Source organism: Narcine bancroftii, chromosome 8, assembly GCF_036971445.1.
Source record: "Narcine bancroftii isolate sNarBan1 chromosome 8, sNarBan1.hap1, whole genome shotgun sequence".
In the NCBI taxonomy this organism is placed as follows: Eukaryota; Metazoa; Chordata; class Chondrichthyes; order Torpediniformes; family Narcinidae; genus Narcine; species Narcine bancroftii.
The window spans coordinates 17,265,018-17,280,995 of NC_091476.1; the positions used below are offsets into that span (position 1 = coordinate 17,265,018).

The following is a 15,978-nucleotide window of genomic DNA, read 5'->3' on the forward strand; positions in this document are numbered from 1 at the left end:
ACAAGTCCCGGTCCCCCGAAGGAACCGCCTCGGCAGCGTGGAAGTGTTCGCACTGGAGGCAAGCCGGCGGCCTGCATGGGAGACCCGGCAAACGCCGGACCCGGAGCCGTCCCCTTCCCCGCCCGGGAACGACGCGCCGCCGGCCGTGGCGGACCTCCACCTGCACGGAAAGTGCTGGGACAAGGCTGGTCCCCACCCCAAACCACGCCCGAGTGCTCCCTCCCTCCCTCGCTCGCTCCCTCGCTCGCTCCCTCCCTCGCTCCCTCCCTCGCTCCCTCCCTCGCTCCCTCCCTCGCTCCCTCCCTCGCTCCCTCCCTCGCTCCCTCCCTCGCTCCCTCCCTCGCTCCCTCCCTCGCTCCCTCCCTCGCTCCCTCCCTCGCTCCCTCCCTCGCTCCCTCCCTCGCTCGCTCCCTCCCTCTCAGCGGGCCATTGAACTAGCTCGAATTGAAGGCTTCACCCATTGCCTTCCACTTCCGTTTATAGCCCGGGCGGGCCGGGTACCTAGCGACACGGCGGCCGTCGACCCCGGAAACCCGACGTCATATCCGGGGGGTTCTGGGAAGTGGAGTTTCAGACGCACTCGCGAGTGCCAGGTCTTGTCGGGAGTGAGCCGGAGTCCTTGGGTCATCCAGGAAGCTGATGGCAGAGAGGAAAAAGCTGGCCTTCAGCGAGGTAGGGTAGGCAAGCAGCCCGGATACTTTCGCCCGCAGGAGTTTGATAGTTAAATGCCAAAGTTGAGGTGTTGATGTGCCTTTTTTCACGGTTGCTTCTAATGTATTGGCTCCAAGAGACCAAGATCTTGAAGGTAATTGCCCTCTCCATCTCATTCCCATCGAGGGTCTTTCGACCTCCCCTTCCCAAAAACCAACAGCATGTAGTCAGGATCATGTGAACTGTTTTGTAACCGTGGAAGAATACCCCCTTCTCACTGTAGTGCACCACTGTGGGGCGTACGTGTGTGCACGCACAGTTTCCATGAGATGGTGGAAGACATCAGTAAGTAAAGTCTCTTCTGTTATTTGAATCTTGTCCATGGTATGGGAGTAAGACAGAGAATTGAAATGGCTGGCCCTATCACTCATGAGGACAGTAAAAGTGCTCAGTGGCCCTCGTGAACTCACCCTTCCAACAAATAGCAAACCCCCACTCCTGGCACTTTCTCCTGCGGCCACAGGAAGTGCCACACTTGCATCCATACCTCTTCCCTCGCTACAATTCGGGGCCCCAAACAGACCTTTCAAGCGAAGCAACACCTCGCTTGTGTATCCGCGAGGGTGATCTACCACATCCACCGCTCTTGTGGCCTTCGTCATGAGACTGGACGCAGATTGGCAGTTCGCTTCACTGAGCACCTTCACTCTGTACACATCAGTGGCGAAGCATTTCAATTCTGTGTCTCACTCCCTTACTCATATGGCTTCATGTACTATCCCACCAAGACTACCTATATAAATTGGAGGAACAACACTTGATTTTCCGTCTGGGCACTCTCCAGCCAGATGGCATTAATATCGACTTCTCTGGTTTCTGCTAATCTACTCTCCTTTCTCCCTCCCTTCCCTTTCCCTTGTCTCTCCACCCCCTTCCCTTTCCATTCACACAGCCATCCCTCCTCCCTCTGCTTGCTGGTGTGCCCTCCCTTATTACCTCTTGCCTTTGGGACCTTACTCCTCCCCACCACCATTTTGTTTGGATGCTTGCTGACATTTTCCCACACCTTGAAGGGCTCAAGCCCAAAGCGTTGGTTATGTACTTTTATCTTTGATCTATAAAGTACACAGTTTGACCAGCTGAGTTTCTCCAGCATTGTGTTTTTACTTCAATCACCGTGTTTTACAGCCTGATGTAGGTTTTTTTTTGTTTCGGTGATCTAATGCAGAATGGAGAGCCAGTGAGATGGTATTTGCCGTTGACTTGTTATGACGTGGAATGCAGAAATAAGAGGCTGTTTATTCCTTTGAATCGGTTCTGCCATTTGGTTGGCCATTGCCTGATTTGTATACAAAATCTCTCATTAATGATATTTGCTCCATTTCCATTGATATTTTTGCTTTACAAAAATTGAAATGAATTAAGAGTTTATTCTCATCATCTTAAGTACAATGTACAGATCATTGTTGCAGCTTCCCAGTACACACTAATAATGATCATAACAAATCCAGCAGGATTACATGCCTACTTGGGAATCACTAGGCTTCAATCCCTGCGTATGATCTTTCTTTTCCAATGTGAAAAAGAATATGCATTCTATAATAGTCCAATCCCCTCTGCTGATGCAGATGTCCCAAGTAATTAAAAGATTGGCACACTGCCGCTTGTGCCGGCCTGGGAGAGTGAGGAGTGGAGACAGAGCTGCTCCACAGGGCCCTACTGCCAAATCCCAATTATGACAGCTCCATACAGGCTTTAAATGACCTATTGAAGGAACTGATGGTTTTTTAAGAAATGCTGCAATTATGGATGTGCCCTCAGGATGGCAGCGCCTGTGCACACATATCACGAGGGGTTGCAGACTCCAGGGGGCATTCGTGGACCATTGCAGGGCATCAGAAACGGGGATAACATCCTCCACTGAGAAAGAGAACCATAAGAGGCTACTCTGCTGGACAGTGACTATTGGCAGCAGACAGCAAAAAGCTCAGTGGCTGAAGAACCCACATAGGTGACGGTGACTTACTGTTGAAAGACTCACACAGGCTGTGGGCTGTTGGAGACTGGCTCATGGGTAACCAGGTATCAGAACCAGGATTCGAGAAGGTGCTGAGGGCAAGAATGTCTCCTGAAGGGCTTCAGACACCTATCGGAGGTTTGGATGTGGAGTTCAGTTGATGTGCAGCTGCTGAGGCTAGTGACTCTGGAGGGGCTCTCTTTTGCTTCTCTTTCTCTGACTGTGAGGAGCTCGGAATGCTAGAGGTGAATCAAATGTGACTTTTTTTTAAATTAAAGAAGAACTGCGAGCCGTTAACCATATAACCATTTACGGAGCGGAAACAGGTCAGGTTGACCTTTCGAGTCCGCACCGGTTCACCAGAACAACTCCACTAGCTCAAACCTCCCGCTCTCCGCCAATAACCCTCCAACCCCCTCTCCTCCACGTACACATCCAACCTTCTCTTTAATTTGTGAATAAGATTACTAGAATTGGAGTCTCTCATGCATGGGTCTGTATCATTGTAGCTATTAAAGTTGGAAAAGAAGAACATAAAATTAATTTATTTGCAGATGATGTATCGTTGGATTTATTTATACAATGTGGAGATCCTTGTCTACAGTTGGATTTTGTTGATCCTCCTGTAGTTTTGCATTAATATTCCATGTAACCACAAGAGATCGCCATGTTTGTTTTCCAGCTTTAGATCTGGCTGTGCATTATGGACAGTGAAATGATCTGTTGACCTTAATACAGGATGAATGGTTTCTTGAATGAGATATTAGAGGACAATAGGAATACTTAGGCAAACTATCTTAGACACTACTTTCTGGAGAAAAGATGCAGGGAATGTGATCCCAAATACAATAGCATGACAGCCCAGCACCATTACTATTTTAGATAAATCATCTTAAAGGATGATCATTCATTTTGTTGTTCAGGTATTTTAACTGCAGTTCAAGTTCTGACACACAAAATGTATCAGTATTACATTGTCAGCATTTGATATGGGAATTTCTCATCTCATTCAATTATTGTATATGGTATTATTCATTCTTTCTTTGGCTTGGCTTCGCGGACAAAGATTTATGGAGGGGGTAAATGTCCACGTCAGCTGCAGGCTAGTTTGTGGCTGACAAGTCCAATGCGGGACAGGCAGACACGGTTGCAGCGGCTGCAGGGGAAAATTGGTTGGTTGGGGTTGGGTGTTGGGTTTTTCCTCCTTTGCCTTTTGTCAGTGAGGTGGGCTCTGCGGTCTTCTTCAAAGGAGGTTGCTGCCCGCCAAACTGTGAGGCGCCAAGATGCACGGTTTGAGGCGATATCAGCCCACTGGCGGTGGTTATCAAATTATTATATTTTTCTGCTGAATACAAAGCATTTAAGGAATTCAAGTACTCAGCTGAACAATGATATTACAATAGCAGCCTCCAAAAATATCACGAAAGGATTTTCAATAGCTTTAATTTATATAAGTGTTATGTGATTGAATGATAAGAGTGACTGAACAAAGACTATCTTGTTATTCATTCATCACATCACAGAGGTGTAATTGATTCAACACAGATGAATAAACCTTTCATTTCATAAGCATTGTTCATTCATTTTGCATGCATAACACATCATGTTAAACTTTTGATGACATAAGTTTCCATGCAGCAGAAATTCGATTCCCACGTTCTAAATTTCAGAAATTCGTGAAAACACCTTGAGCTCTCACTTTCTTTTCCTGAAGATGCTGAATGTTCTTTTCATTTATAGTTTCAGGGGCACCAGCAAATCGTGAGGAAGTCACTCTTCTTGTATGGTTGGAGAGGGGGTTCTTGATTTTTTTTAGTGTGTAGGTGGCTCATACTCAAAGAAGTTTGCGTCATTTATAAACTCCAAACCATCAATTACTTATGCATGTGTTGTCATAATTGATTCTGCTTCCATCACACTTTCTGATTCAAGATTCTTTTATTGTCATGTAATAAAACAGAAAATGTAATATTTCAGAAAATTTTCTTTAGTCTAATGTAAGGCAGACAAGGTTCACTATCAGCAGAAATGCCCAGCGCCCCCTTACAGTCCGAGAAAGAGAAGCAAAAGAGAGCCCCTCCAGAGTCACTAGGCCCATTCAAACTACCATGTAAAATAGGGTTAACCCGGCAATTTGCATGGTTAGCGACCCAGGTGCATGGCGATTTGAAAGGGTCCATCTGGGTCAACCTGGTCAAAACCCACCTCAGAGGTGGTCAGGGAACCCAGTAAAATGTACCTGGGCATCCTGCTCCGCAAATTGAAAAGGGAAATGGCCGGCCCAGTTACTCAGATGATGTTAGCACTTGCGTGTGTGTGTCACAGGGAAACCCCTGGCTGAAGTACTGCTGTTGCAAAAGTGGGGAGAGTGGTCACTGCCATGTTCTGAGAGAGAGAGGTCGCAGCCATGATTGGGGGGAGAGAGGCCACTGCGTGGTTTATCCCCAGGGGCTCCAGTTTCCTCTCACTGTTCAAAACATACCAGGGTGTAGGTTAATTGGGTGTAAATTGGGCGGCACGGACTCATGGACCAAAATGGCCTGTTACGTGTGCTGCTCAGGAACTGAGATGCAGCCTTCAGAGCGGACGACAAGGTAGTTCTAGTTATTGCAAGAACCAAGCTGTCTAAGGCCATCAGGGAAGCAAAGCATGCCCATGCCTAGTGCATTCGCTTTCACTTACTGGCAGCAAGGACATTGCGACACATGTGGAAGGGCATCCAGACATCATCAACCACAAAACTATACCATCTGCCTGTGCTGGTGATGCCTCCCTCCCAGACACACTGAACAACTTCTACACTCGCTTCGAGGTGAAAAACGATGTTGCAGTGAAGAAGACCACCTCTCCTCCAAATGATCAGGTGCTGGGTCTTACAATGGCCAACGTGAAGAGGGAGCTAAGCAAGGTCATTCCACAGAACCATGGAAAGCTGCTGGACCAGATTACATTCCAGGTAGAGTGCTCAGGGGATGTGCAGCTCAGATGGTAAATGCTCTCACTGACATCTTTAACATCTCCCTGAGAAGCGCCGTGGTTCCAAAGTGCTTCAAAGCAACCACCATTGTCCTCATGCCAAAGAAGTTGTCTGTGTCCTGCCTCAATGACTATCGCCCTGTCACACTTAGTCATGGAGCGCATCAAGCTCCTCCTGCCACCGACACTGGATCCGCCCCACCCCCCCCCAGCAGTCCGCATACAGACCCAACCGTACTACAGATGATGCCATCGGTACTGCCCTCCATCTAGCGCTCACCCACCTGGAAAACCAGGACTCATATGTTCCAATGCTGTTTATTGACTTCAGCTCAGCATTCAACACAGTACCTGATAAGGAAGTTGAGCCTGCTGGGTCTAAATACCTCCTTCTGCAATCTCTCCCTCTTTCAGAGAGTCCTCAGGCAGTCCAGATTGGAAACAGCATCTCCAAGACCATCACAATAAGCACAGGGTCCCCTAGGGCTATGTGCTGAGTCCACTCTGTTGATCCATTGACTGGGCAGCTAAACACAGCTTGAACCACATCATCAAGTTCGCCAGTCCGTTAGCGACTGCGCCTCATCTCCGTACGCTGACTTTTCCTTCTTACTGATCAGGCCAACAACCTGTATCTGAATGTTAATAAAACAAAAGAGATGGTTATCGACTTCAAGAGGGCCCGGGGAGACCACGCTCCGCTGATCATTGACGGCTCCACTATTGAGGTCATCAAGAGTATCAAGTTCCTAGGAGTTCACTTGGCGGAGAACCTCACATGGTCCCTTAACACAAGCTCCATAGCCAAGAAAGCCCAGCTGCGCCTCTACTTCCTGAGAAGGCTGAGGAAAGTTCATCTCCCACCCTCCATCCTCACTACATTCTACATCCTGTGCCACTGGATTACCGCCTGGTCTGGAAGCTATGCCTCCACGGACCGCAAAACCCTGCAGAGGTTAGTGAAATCAGTGGAAAAGATTATTGGGGGGGGGGCTCTCTTCCTACCATAAAGGACATCTACAACACTCGATGCAGGTGAAAGGCAAACATTGTGAAGGACTCAATACACCCCTCAAGTAAACTGTTCTCCCTCTGCCATCTGGTAGGAGGTACTGCAACAATTGGGCCCTTATGTTCAGATTGGGCAACAGCATTTTCCCCCAAGCCATCAGATTCCTGAACTCCTAGAATATTTGGGGATAGGGTACTGTGCACTATTCCTGTAGAAGTCTTAATATTTTAATGTGTTTAACTTCTATTCTAACCAATATTTATGTAAATATGGTCCTGGAGAAACGCTATCTTGTCTTTACCATGTGAACGTGGTATGAACGATAAACCGTGCTGTATGTCTAAATTAAAATGAAAAAATACCTCATTCGTACAACCACTTCTTAATGTTTGAAGTTGTGCCTATCTCTCGTCGATGATGATGGCCTTCGTTCTGTTGATCCACTGTGCGAAGACTCCTGTGCGCGTATTTGTTTAAAGTGTACTTGATGTTGCACTCCAAGAAGCACAAGATACTTCACAAATCAATCAACTAATTTCAATGGCTTGAAAACCACAATGATTGGAGCTGATGGATATGTTGCAGCTTTCAACTGCCTTCACAGCTGTTGAACTCGGAGTAACTTCGTTCGCCTGTTCCATCATGGAGGAGTTGGTTGGATTGTTCTTTGTCAGGGACCTCACCATCGGCCTTACCACCATGGGTGACCTTACCAGGAGCATAGCTCCAGATGGTATCATTCTTGGGATCACAGGATCACACAGGCTTTTCCACCACAACAAGATGACCATCCACGGAGAAGAATGTTTAAAGTAAGACCGTGTTGGAGTGCTGCTGCAAGGGGTTCAGATGACTAAATGGGACTGGGTAGGGCTGGTTCAAAATGAAGGCTAGATGACCCACAATTATATGCATTGGGAAGCCTGTTTGAAGGCTCGTGTCATTGTTAAGCAGCATGGAGGTGTTCAGCAGCAAATCGGAGCTCAGAGATTGATGTAAACTTACGGCCCATCCATTCCAGCCTGGAACTATTGGTTAACTCCATTTGTGCACATCAGGATCGAACAAAGATGCAGTTTCCATCTAAGCCTTAGCAACAGCCATCCAATGCCTGATTAGTGTAGCAGAGGTTCAGTCTACTAGCATCGTTTCTATGGACTACAGAGATTTGTGGCATTTTACAGCAGGACTACAATCTGTACTCTAACACATATTACTCGGTGGATAAAGCGTCTTCGCTGGGACTCAACACCCCACTCTGCAACTGGATTCTGGACTTCTTGACGGAAAGATGTCTGTCGAGGTTGGCAACAAAACCTCAAGTCCCATGACACTGAAGACTGGCACACCTCAGAGGTATGGGCTCAGCCCGGTGCTGTTCACCCTGCTGACTCAGGACTGCACTGCCAAGTTCAGTTCCAAGAGAATCAGCAGATTTAGTTGGGTCTCATCAGGAACTGTGATGAGTCGCATGACAGAGAGGAGGTGGAGAGGCTCGTAAAATGGTGCAAGAACAATAAGCTGAGTCTCAACAGAGACAAGACAAAGACGATGATTATGGACTTCAGGAGAATGAATGTCAATGGTTCACAACGACACATCAATGTTTGTGCCGTGGAAAGCGGAGTTCCTTGGCCTGCATATAAGGAATGACCGATCCTGGACTCACAACACCTCTTCATTAGTCAGGAAGATCCAGCAATGCCTACACTTCCGAAGGAGGCTGAAGTAAAGCCATCAACCCCCATCTTGACAACCTTTGACAGGAACACAATAATTTAGCCAAATTTAGCTAAATCATTGTGTGGTATGGTAGCTGCACAGATCATTAAAACAGCTGAGAGGATCACTGTGGTCTTCCTTTCCTCTATAGATAACATTTACTTTGATCTGCAACCCCCTACCATCAGAAAGAAGATACAGGAGCATCAAAATCAGGACTGTCAGGCTGGGGAATAACTTCTTCTGACAAGGGGGGAGATTGATAAACCGTATTCTGTAAGTGTGACAATCATCCCAGATATGATCTTTATGTAGTGTGTGTTTTTGTGCCTGCACTTTGGTCTGGAGAGAAGCTGTTTTGTCAGGTTGTGTATGTGTGTATATATCTGAAATCAGATGATAATAAACTTGAACTTGAAACTGGTCTTCCTTTGAGGAAGGAAGTCTGTGTGGTCTCTCTCTCTCCTGTCACTCTGCCAAGTGTCAGTCTGCTGTAAACTGGATCGAGCTGGCTGAAGGGGTAACAGGCAGTCTCGAATGTTGCATTTCTCAGCCAAGATAAGAATGTCTGAAGACACAAGGAAGACTGCAGATGCTGGAATATGGAGCAAAAAATAATCTATTGGAAGAACTCAGTGGATCGAGCAGCATGGGTGGGGAAAAAGAATGGTTAGTGTTTTGGGCTGGAACCCTTCATCAAGATTAAGAGTGCTGAGTATAGATAACCAGTATAATGTGGACAGGGGTCAGACAGTGGTGGGGGGGGGGGGGGGGAAATTAGTGAACCAGGGAGAGGTGAATGATGACAGACAGAGGCAATTAATTGGCAGGTGTTATAGGAAGAGAGGGACGAGAAAAAAAGTGGTCAGGTGCAGCTCGATGAGTCATATAAGGTTTGATGATGGTGGAATCAAACAAAGATAAGGTGACAATAGTGGTGAAATGAGAGCTGTGAGCAAAGGAGGATGGGACTAAATGGACCTGAGGGGAGAGGGTAGAATCCTATACAGGAATTATGAGTGGATGGAACTGGAGAAGGAGGGGTTCAGTTTGGGTGAGAGACAAGGTGCGGGTGGGTGGGAAAGGGTCATTGGGGAGGGGAAGAATGAAAGAAGTTCGAGGGGGATGTTACCTAAAATTGAAAATTTAAATGTTCATACCATTGGGCTGGAGACTGCCCAGGTAGTATATGAGGCTCAGGGCTGAATCATTGGTTATATATCTTTACTCTAGTGGATGTTGTGTGACCTGCAGAGTTCCTCCATCATTTTTAGTGTTTTTTTTACTACAATCACAGCATCTGCAGACTTTCACTCCATGAGGTGTCGTTCCTCTTTTTTTTTTGGTGGCTTTCACTCTGGCAGTGGAGAAGGCCAAGGATGGACAGGTTGGTGTGGGAATGGGAAAGAGAGTGGAAATGGCATGCAACCAGAAGCTCTATCTGCATTCTATCCACACTGGCCAACCCAAGCTCCCAGTTAAATTTGCAAAAGGTTGCAGAATGTAGCAAACCTAGTTAAGTCTACCTTAGGCTTAGGTATTTTAGGCGCCTGCATCTTCTCCATTTCCCACACATCTGCCCTGGCTCCCCTGCCCTCAGACATTACAAATGCAGGATTCCCTTTGCCCTTGCCTACCATCCCTTAGCCTCCATATCGAACTCATTATCCTCTGTAATTTCCTCCACCTACAACATGATCCGACTACTAGACACATCTTCCCCTCTCCTCCTTCCTCAGGGACTGCTCCCTCTGCCACTCCCTTGTCCACTCATCCCTCCCTACCAATTTCGCCCTGACCTCTTCCCATGTGGCTGCAGGAAATGACACGATTACACCCACACCTTCTCCATCACCACCATTCGAAGCCCCAAACAGACCTTTCAAGTGAAGCAATACATCACTTGTGTATCTGTGGAAATTATCTACTGCATCCAGTGCTCCCTTTGTGGCCTTCTCTACATCTGAGAATCTGGGCAGATACTGGGAGATCATTTCGCTGAGCACCTTTGCTTTGTATTATTCCACCAAGACCACCTGTAAATTGGAGGAACAACACTAGATTTTCCCTCTGGGCACCCTCCAACTGGATGGCATTATTAACTTCGACTTTTCCGATTTCTGCTAGCCTACTCTCCATCTCCCTCCCTCCCCTTTCCATTTGTCTTCTTTCTTTCAGCTCGTTACCTCTTCCCTCTCAACTCACAGAGCCATCCCTCAAACACCCCAACCCCCGGCTTGCTGCTGTGCCCTCGCTCCCTCATCCACTAATATTATCTCTTGCCTGCAGGACCATGCTCTTCCCCTGACTCTCCGCCCTACCATTTTGTTTGAGCTCCTGCCAACATTTTTTCAAATCTGATGTCCAAAACATTGCTTATATATCTTTTGTATCTTTGCTATAGGACATTTTGACCAGCTGAGTTTCTCCAGCAATGTGTTTTTACTTTGTAGAGTCAAGACACCTATTGACATCCCATCCATTGAAACATCTAAGTGAAGCACTTGGAGCCAACACCGTAAAGGATTCCCATTACTCTGGTCACAAAATCTTTCCACTGATACCTTTGGGAAGAAGGTACAGAAGCCTGAAGTCCAACACCTCTAGCTCAAGAATAGTTTATTTCCAATGGTTATCAAGCTCTTGAAACTTCCTTCACTCATCATAAATCACAAAAAGGCCTGTCTGCATTAATGAAACCCTGCTTTTCTTGTACCACGGAAACAGAATATTTATGATCTACTATTATCTCTTTCTGTCCAGTGATTTCATGCATCCCATAATTGCAAAGCCTTCATTCAGCTGCAGCAAGTAAAAATCTTGATGGACTGAATGTGTGCAACAAATCGATCATCAATTGTCGCATTTTCCCTCCACCGGCGGAACAGTAAAGAGCAACCTCGAGTCCCAGCGCTCGGGTGGAACAATCTCCTGCGGCCGCCACCAACTCGCGGGTCGGGGGAAGGCAGAACGGGCGGACCGCCCGGCCTTTGCAGTGGCTCTCGGTGTGCATCCTCCCAGGGGTCCGGAGCGGGACGTCGCACCTCCCGCCAACTCTGCTTCTGTTGCATTTAATGCACACATGTTGCAAATATATCTTTATTTGCAACAAAACCTGAGGACCTTTGCGTTGCCGGCTCCTGACCGTGCCTTCCGCCGTCCACGTACAGTATTTTCAATGGGAGCCAAGCTTCCTGGTTTCAGATGCAGAGGATATATTATTTGACCGCGTTGTTTTAATGCCCACCTGCTACCTCAAAAGGGATAACATTAGTCATCACGAAATCTGCCGATGGTGGGGTCCTGTGCAGTGTTGGGAGAACCCCAGCATTCGGGGAGAGCATAAAGGAGTGGATGTTTCGGACTTGAACCAAGTGATGGAATGTCGCTTCACTGAATAGTCAAGGTAGGGCGACCATTTGAATAATCCCTTGTTCTGTACACGTGGAGCTGCCTGAGAACACATGCCACGTTGATGGTGCTCCTGTTGGCTCTGAAGCCACCCTGACTGGGAGGGAGGTGTTCTGCAGTGATGGCCATCCGTCTTTTCAGGTGAATTCTTGCGCAAGGGTTTATTCCTGCGATGGAGAGCAGAGTTATCCCCCGGCAGTTGGAGCAGACAACTTTGTTCTTGTACAGAGCGATGACGAGGGCATCACAGCGCTCCTGTAATGCCTTGTTCACGGCAGCAGACAAAGATCTCATGGAGTTTGGAGTGTAATGCTGGGCCCCCATGCTTCCAAACCTCTGGTGGGATTCCATCGACTCCTGTTGCCTTACAACTTCTTAGCTGCTCTCTGGCCTTGACAATTTCTTCTAGGGTTGGGATCTTGTCCAGTTCTGTTTTTTTTTCTGGCTGTTGTGGGACACAATGAATTGCTGAGTCTTGGATCATGTGGTTGGTGCTGAAAAGAGTCTGGAAATGTTCCGACCACCAGTTCACGGTGGACACCTTGTCTGTGAGGAGCACCTGGCTGTCTGCAAAGCACAAGGGACTCTGGTGCAACGGGCAGTACGCTGCCTTCACAGGGCTTCATAAAACCCTTTGTAGTCACTGGTTGTCGACGCAAAGCTGCACTATGCTAACTGAATATTTATTATCTATATTTTGTATTGATAAACTTTTTTAATGCATACTGTTGTAGATTTTTCACTAAGTACTTGATGGTTTGGCTGAACTAGCAGGAATTTGGTGCAAATAATATTTGTGCTCCTTTTTCACATTTGTATGATAACCTTCGAGCAACCGAGAGATTTAATAAAACATGAATTTGAAATGATTAGGAAAATCAATCCAACAGGCAAAGACAAACACCTTCAGCACAATAGCCAATGACAAACATTTTCAGCTTACGGCAATGGTCTGTGGTAAATTATAGAAGGGATTGAATTTAAGGCAGGGCTGACCTGAACTATCTCAGTCTTTCATGTCAGGAAATAAAAGTGGCTTTTCATTACTTTTTTTTGGACTGGGAATTGTAAAGTGCTCATAGTTCCAGTATATCGTTTATTGAAGAGATCATGCATCATTAATATGTGAAGGAAAGGTTGCTTGAACTGTGATACAGTTTTATCATCCATTTCTGTGATTGGTGGTTCTGCACAGGGTCAATGCAGCATTCAATTTCTGCCTACATTGATACTGTATCTGCTTGTACCAGTTTTCTGGGATCACAACCTGGATGCAAGCATTTTTAATTGAGTGGGACACTGATAATTAAAAAAATATTTGTCGCTTAATTCAGTACTTGTTTGTGTTTCAGCATGATGAGTGAATTTTGGACTCCAATTGCGAAGCAGTACAACCCACTAAAAGCTGGAAGCATTGATGGCACAGATGAAGAGCCCCATGACCGAGCTGTCTCAAGGGCAATTGCAGCCACATACAGACCGAATAAGGGTGTTATAGGAGATCCCCACCTGACCCTTTTTGTTGCTAGATTGAATCCTCAGACATCTGAAGAAAAATTGAAAGATACTTTTTCACGATTTGGAGACATCCGTAGACTGAGGCTTGTGCGGGACATTGTCACCGGATTTTCCAAATGCTATGGTTTCATCGAATACAAGGATGAACGCTCATTATTAAAGGCACATCGGGATAGCAATAAATTAGTGGTGGACCAAAATGAAATATTTGTGGATTTTGAATTGGAACGCACTTTGAAAGGCTGGGTTCCACGGAGATTTGGTGGAGGCTTAGGAGGTAAAAAGGAATCTGGCCAGCTGCGGTTTGGTGGGCGGGATCGTCCGTTTAGGAAGCCTTTCAGCCTGCCAGCATTGAAAGCAGAATTTTACACTGAAGGACCAGCTGACAAACTGGATAGAGCAAGGGATAATTGGCAGTGGGAAAGAGGTCGAGATCGGGACAGGCGAAGAGAGGAGAGGGGTGAGGAAAGAGAAAAGCATAGTGGAGACAGGGAGCGATACAGAAGTCGGGAAAGGGATCATAAACGCCAAAGAGATGAAGATCGATATAAAGATGAAGACAGACACCAACGTAGAGAGAAACACAAAACACGACGGTAGAAGTTGATACTGTTTTTAACTGTAATCTAACTGCTACAAATCTGAAGTAAAAGCAGAAAATGCTGGAAATGCCAACAAATGTGAAAGATTTGTTTTGTGGAAAGAGAAACATTTTGTCCCAAATCAATTTTTCATGAATGATCTTCCACCTAAAACACTCAACTGGTCTCCCCAAGACATCTGCTCAGTGTTCCCATAATTTTCTGGGGGTTTTTTTTCCATTTTTTTTTTGGTTGTTTTGGAAAGTATAATTTAATGTTTAATTGGAAGTGCATAAATTACTATCTACAACTTTGTAGGCTTTTGTTGTACTTTTCACTAAAGCAAATCAATAGCTTTCATGTTCCATTTGAAATGATTTGCTGATCTTTATTTTACTCAGACCTATTGGTTTACTGCACTTGAATGCAAAATTGAATAATACTTTTGTTTGCAATGAACAATTGTTGTAACTTGACTTTTTAAGTAAATCTTTCTCATCCTATCTTTTGGAAGTATTTACTGACTAGTTGCTGGCTGGAAACCATATCCATTGGTTTTGCAATTTCCCATTGTTTACTTTGTGAACTTTGCTGAATGCAAGTGGGATATGATTCCACAATTGTTTTCATTCAAAGTGATACAAAATTAGATATTGAAAGATTACTCAGTGAAACCATGACTAATTTGTATCATTAAGTGTGTGTGATCATTATCACTGGATGATGAGAGCAAATAAATGTTCTTTGATTTTATCATCTCAGCTTTGGTCTATTAAAGCCTTCTGAAAGAACTTGAGTCACAGAATGGCTCAAATCTGCTAATTCAGTGAAACCCCAAAATTAAAAAAAACTTTTCTACATTTGCTTTTGAGAAGCCAACGCGCATCTTTACCAGGAGAGTACCTGCGATCAAACTGGCTCACATAATGTTCTTGATGAGAGGTACAGCATTGGAGTTGATGATTACCAGTGAACAGATACAAATCTGACCCTGCAGCAGTGACGGTAAATTAACTACCGTATATTTTGGTGTACTAGTCGAATCTTGAAACCCTCAAAAAGTACTCAAAAATCAGGGTTTGATTAGTACGCCAGAATCAAAAATGAGACCTTAAAGTCAACTTTTTAAAAAAACGACATAGATTTGGCGTACAAGACGACCCAAGTACCTCCCCACTGATGGCACTGCCGCTCCCCGACACTTTCCCACCGCCAAAAACATCTTCCTCGTAGAGGCTGAGGTCCCCGCTCCTGCCTGGGAGCTGATATGAAGCCATGGTTCCTATACCAAGCACTGTTTGATGTGGATGGCATCGCACCCAAAGTTGAGAAGACTCCGATTGCAGCTGATGCTAAAGACTTGGACCCAGCTTCGTTTGGCATCTTCCCAGACAAAACAAAGGGGTTTTATTTTTTAAAAATTGCTTAATTTACAGATTGTTACTTGACAATTGGGGTGTTGTAACAAAGTTTGGGTTGAAGCCCAGACCTCAGTCTCTGGCACGTTCCTTGCAGAAAATTGGAGAGTCGACATGTGCCTGATAATGATAAAATCATGAAAATGGGGACCCTACTTATCTCAAGGCCGACTTATACGCCAAAATATATGGTACGTGATTTTTCTGTTAAACTTTTTAGATATGTAGTATACGGGACAAAGTATTCCATTTGATATGAGAACAATGACAGAATCCACAAATTCATCAATTTTTTTTCTCAAATAAAACAATGTATTTATGAAGTAGATATTAACTCAAAAACAAACATAAAATTAGTTTTCCTTTTATTGTGGCAAAAGATGTCGAGTTCTTAAAAGGAATAATATCACAGTAAAAATGAATGTTCTTGTGAGCAGAGAGTTTGTTGGATGAGAAATAAATATAGAGCAGGTAAATAACCTCACGATCAGAATAACCCAAATCATAATTGGAGAATAATGAAATACAACAGTGGTTGAGTTGTAGTGTCCTGTAATGGGCAAGACACTTGATTTTCATTCTTCCCGGTGACACCCAGTTTGGCAAAGTTTAACAAAATTACGTTATAATTTCTTTCTTGTTACCGGCAGATTCAGCAGCTACTGTCCATAT

General features: G+C 45.3%; 1 protein-coding gene across 11 annotated transcripts; it reads left to right on the forward strand.

The window, feature by feature from the left end:
- Window positions 1–412: 412 nt before the first annotated feature.
- On the forward strand, window positions 413–14,644 carry snrnp35 (small nuclear ribonucleoprotein 35 (U11/U12)). 11 transcript variants are annotated; one of them, XM_069893021.1, is made up of 3 exons: window positions 413–672; window positions 10,832–11,784; window positions 13,142–14,644. In XM_069893021.1, exon 3 carries the CDS (start codon window positions 13,143–13,145, stop codon window positions 13,905–13,907), a length of 765 nt encoding a protein of 254 aa, XP_069749122.1. In that variant the 5' UTR covers window positions 413–672; window positions 10,832–11,784; window position 13,142; the 3' UTR covers window positions 13,908–14,644. The 11 variants fall into 11 exon arrangements, with proteins under 11 accessions (XP_069749122.1, XP_069749123.1, XP_069749126.1 ...); XM_069893020.1 differs by lacking the exon at window positions 413–672 and adding an exon at window positions 814–996; XM_069893014.1 differs by lacking the exons at window positions 413–672; window positions 10,832–11,784 and adding exons at window positions 8,884–9,047; window positions 9,676–9,765.
- Window positions 14,645–15,978: the final 1,334 nt, after the last annotated feature.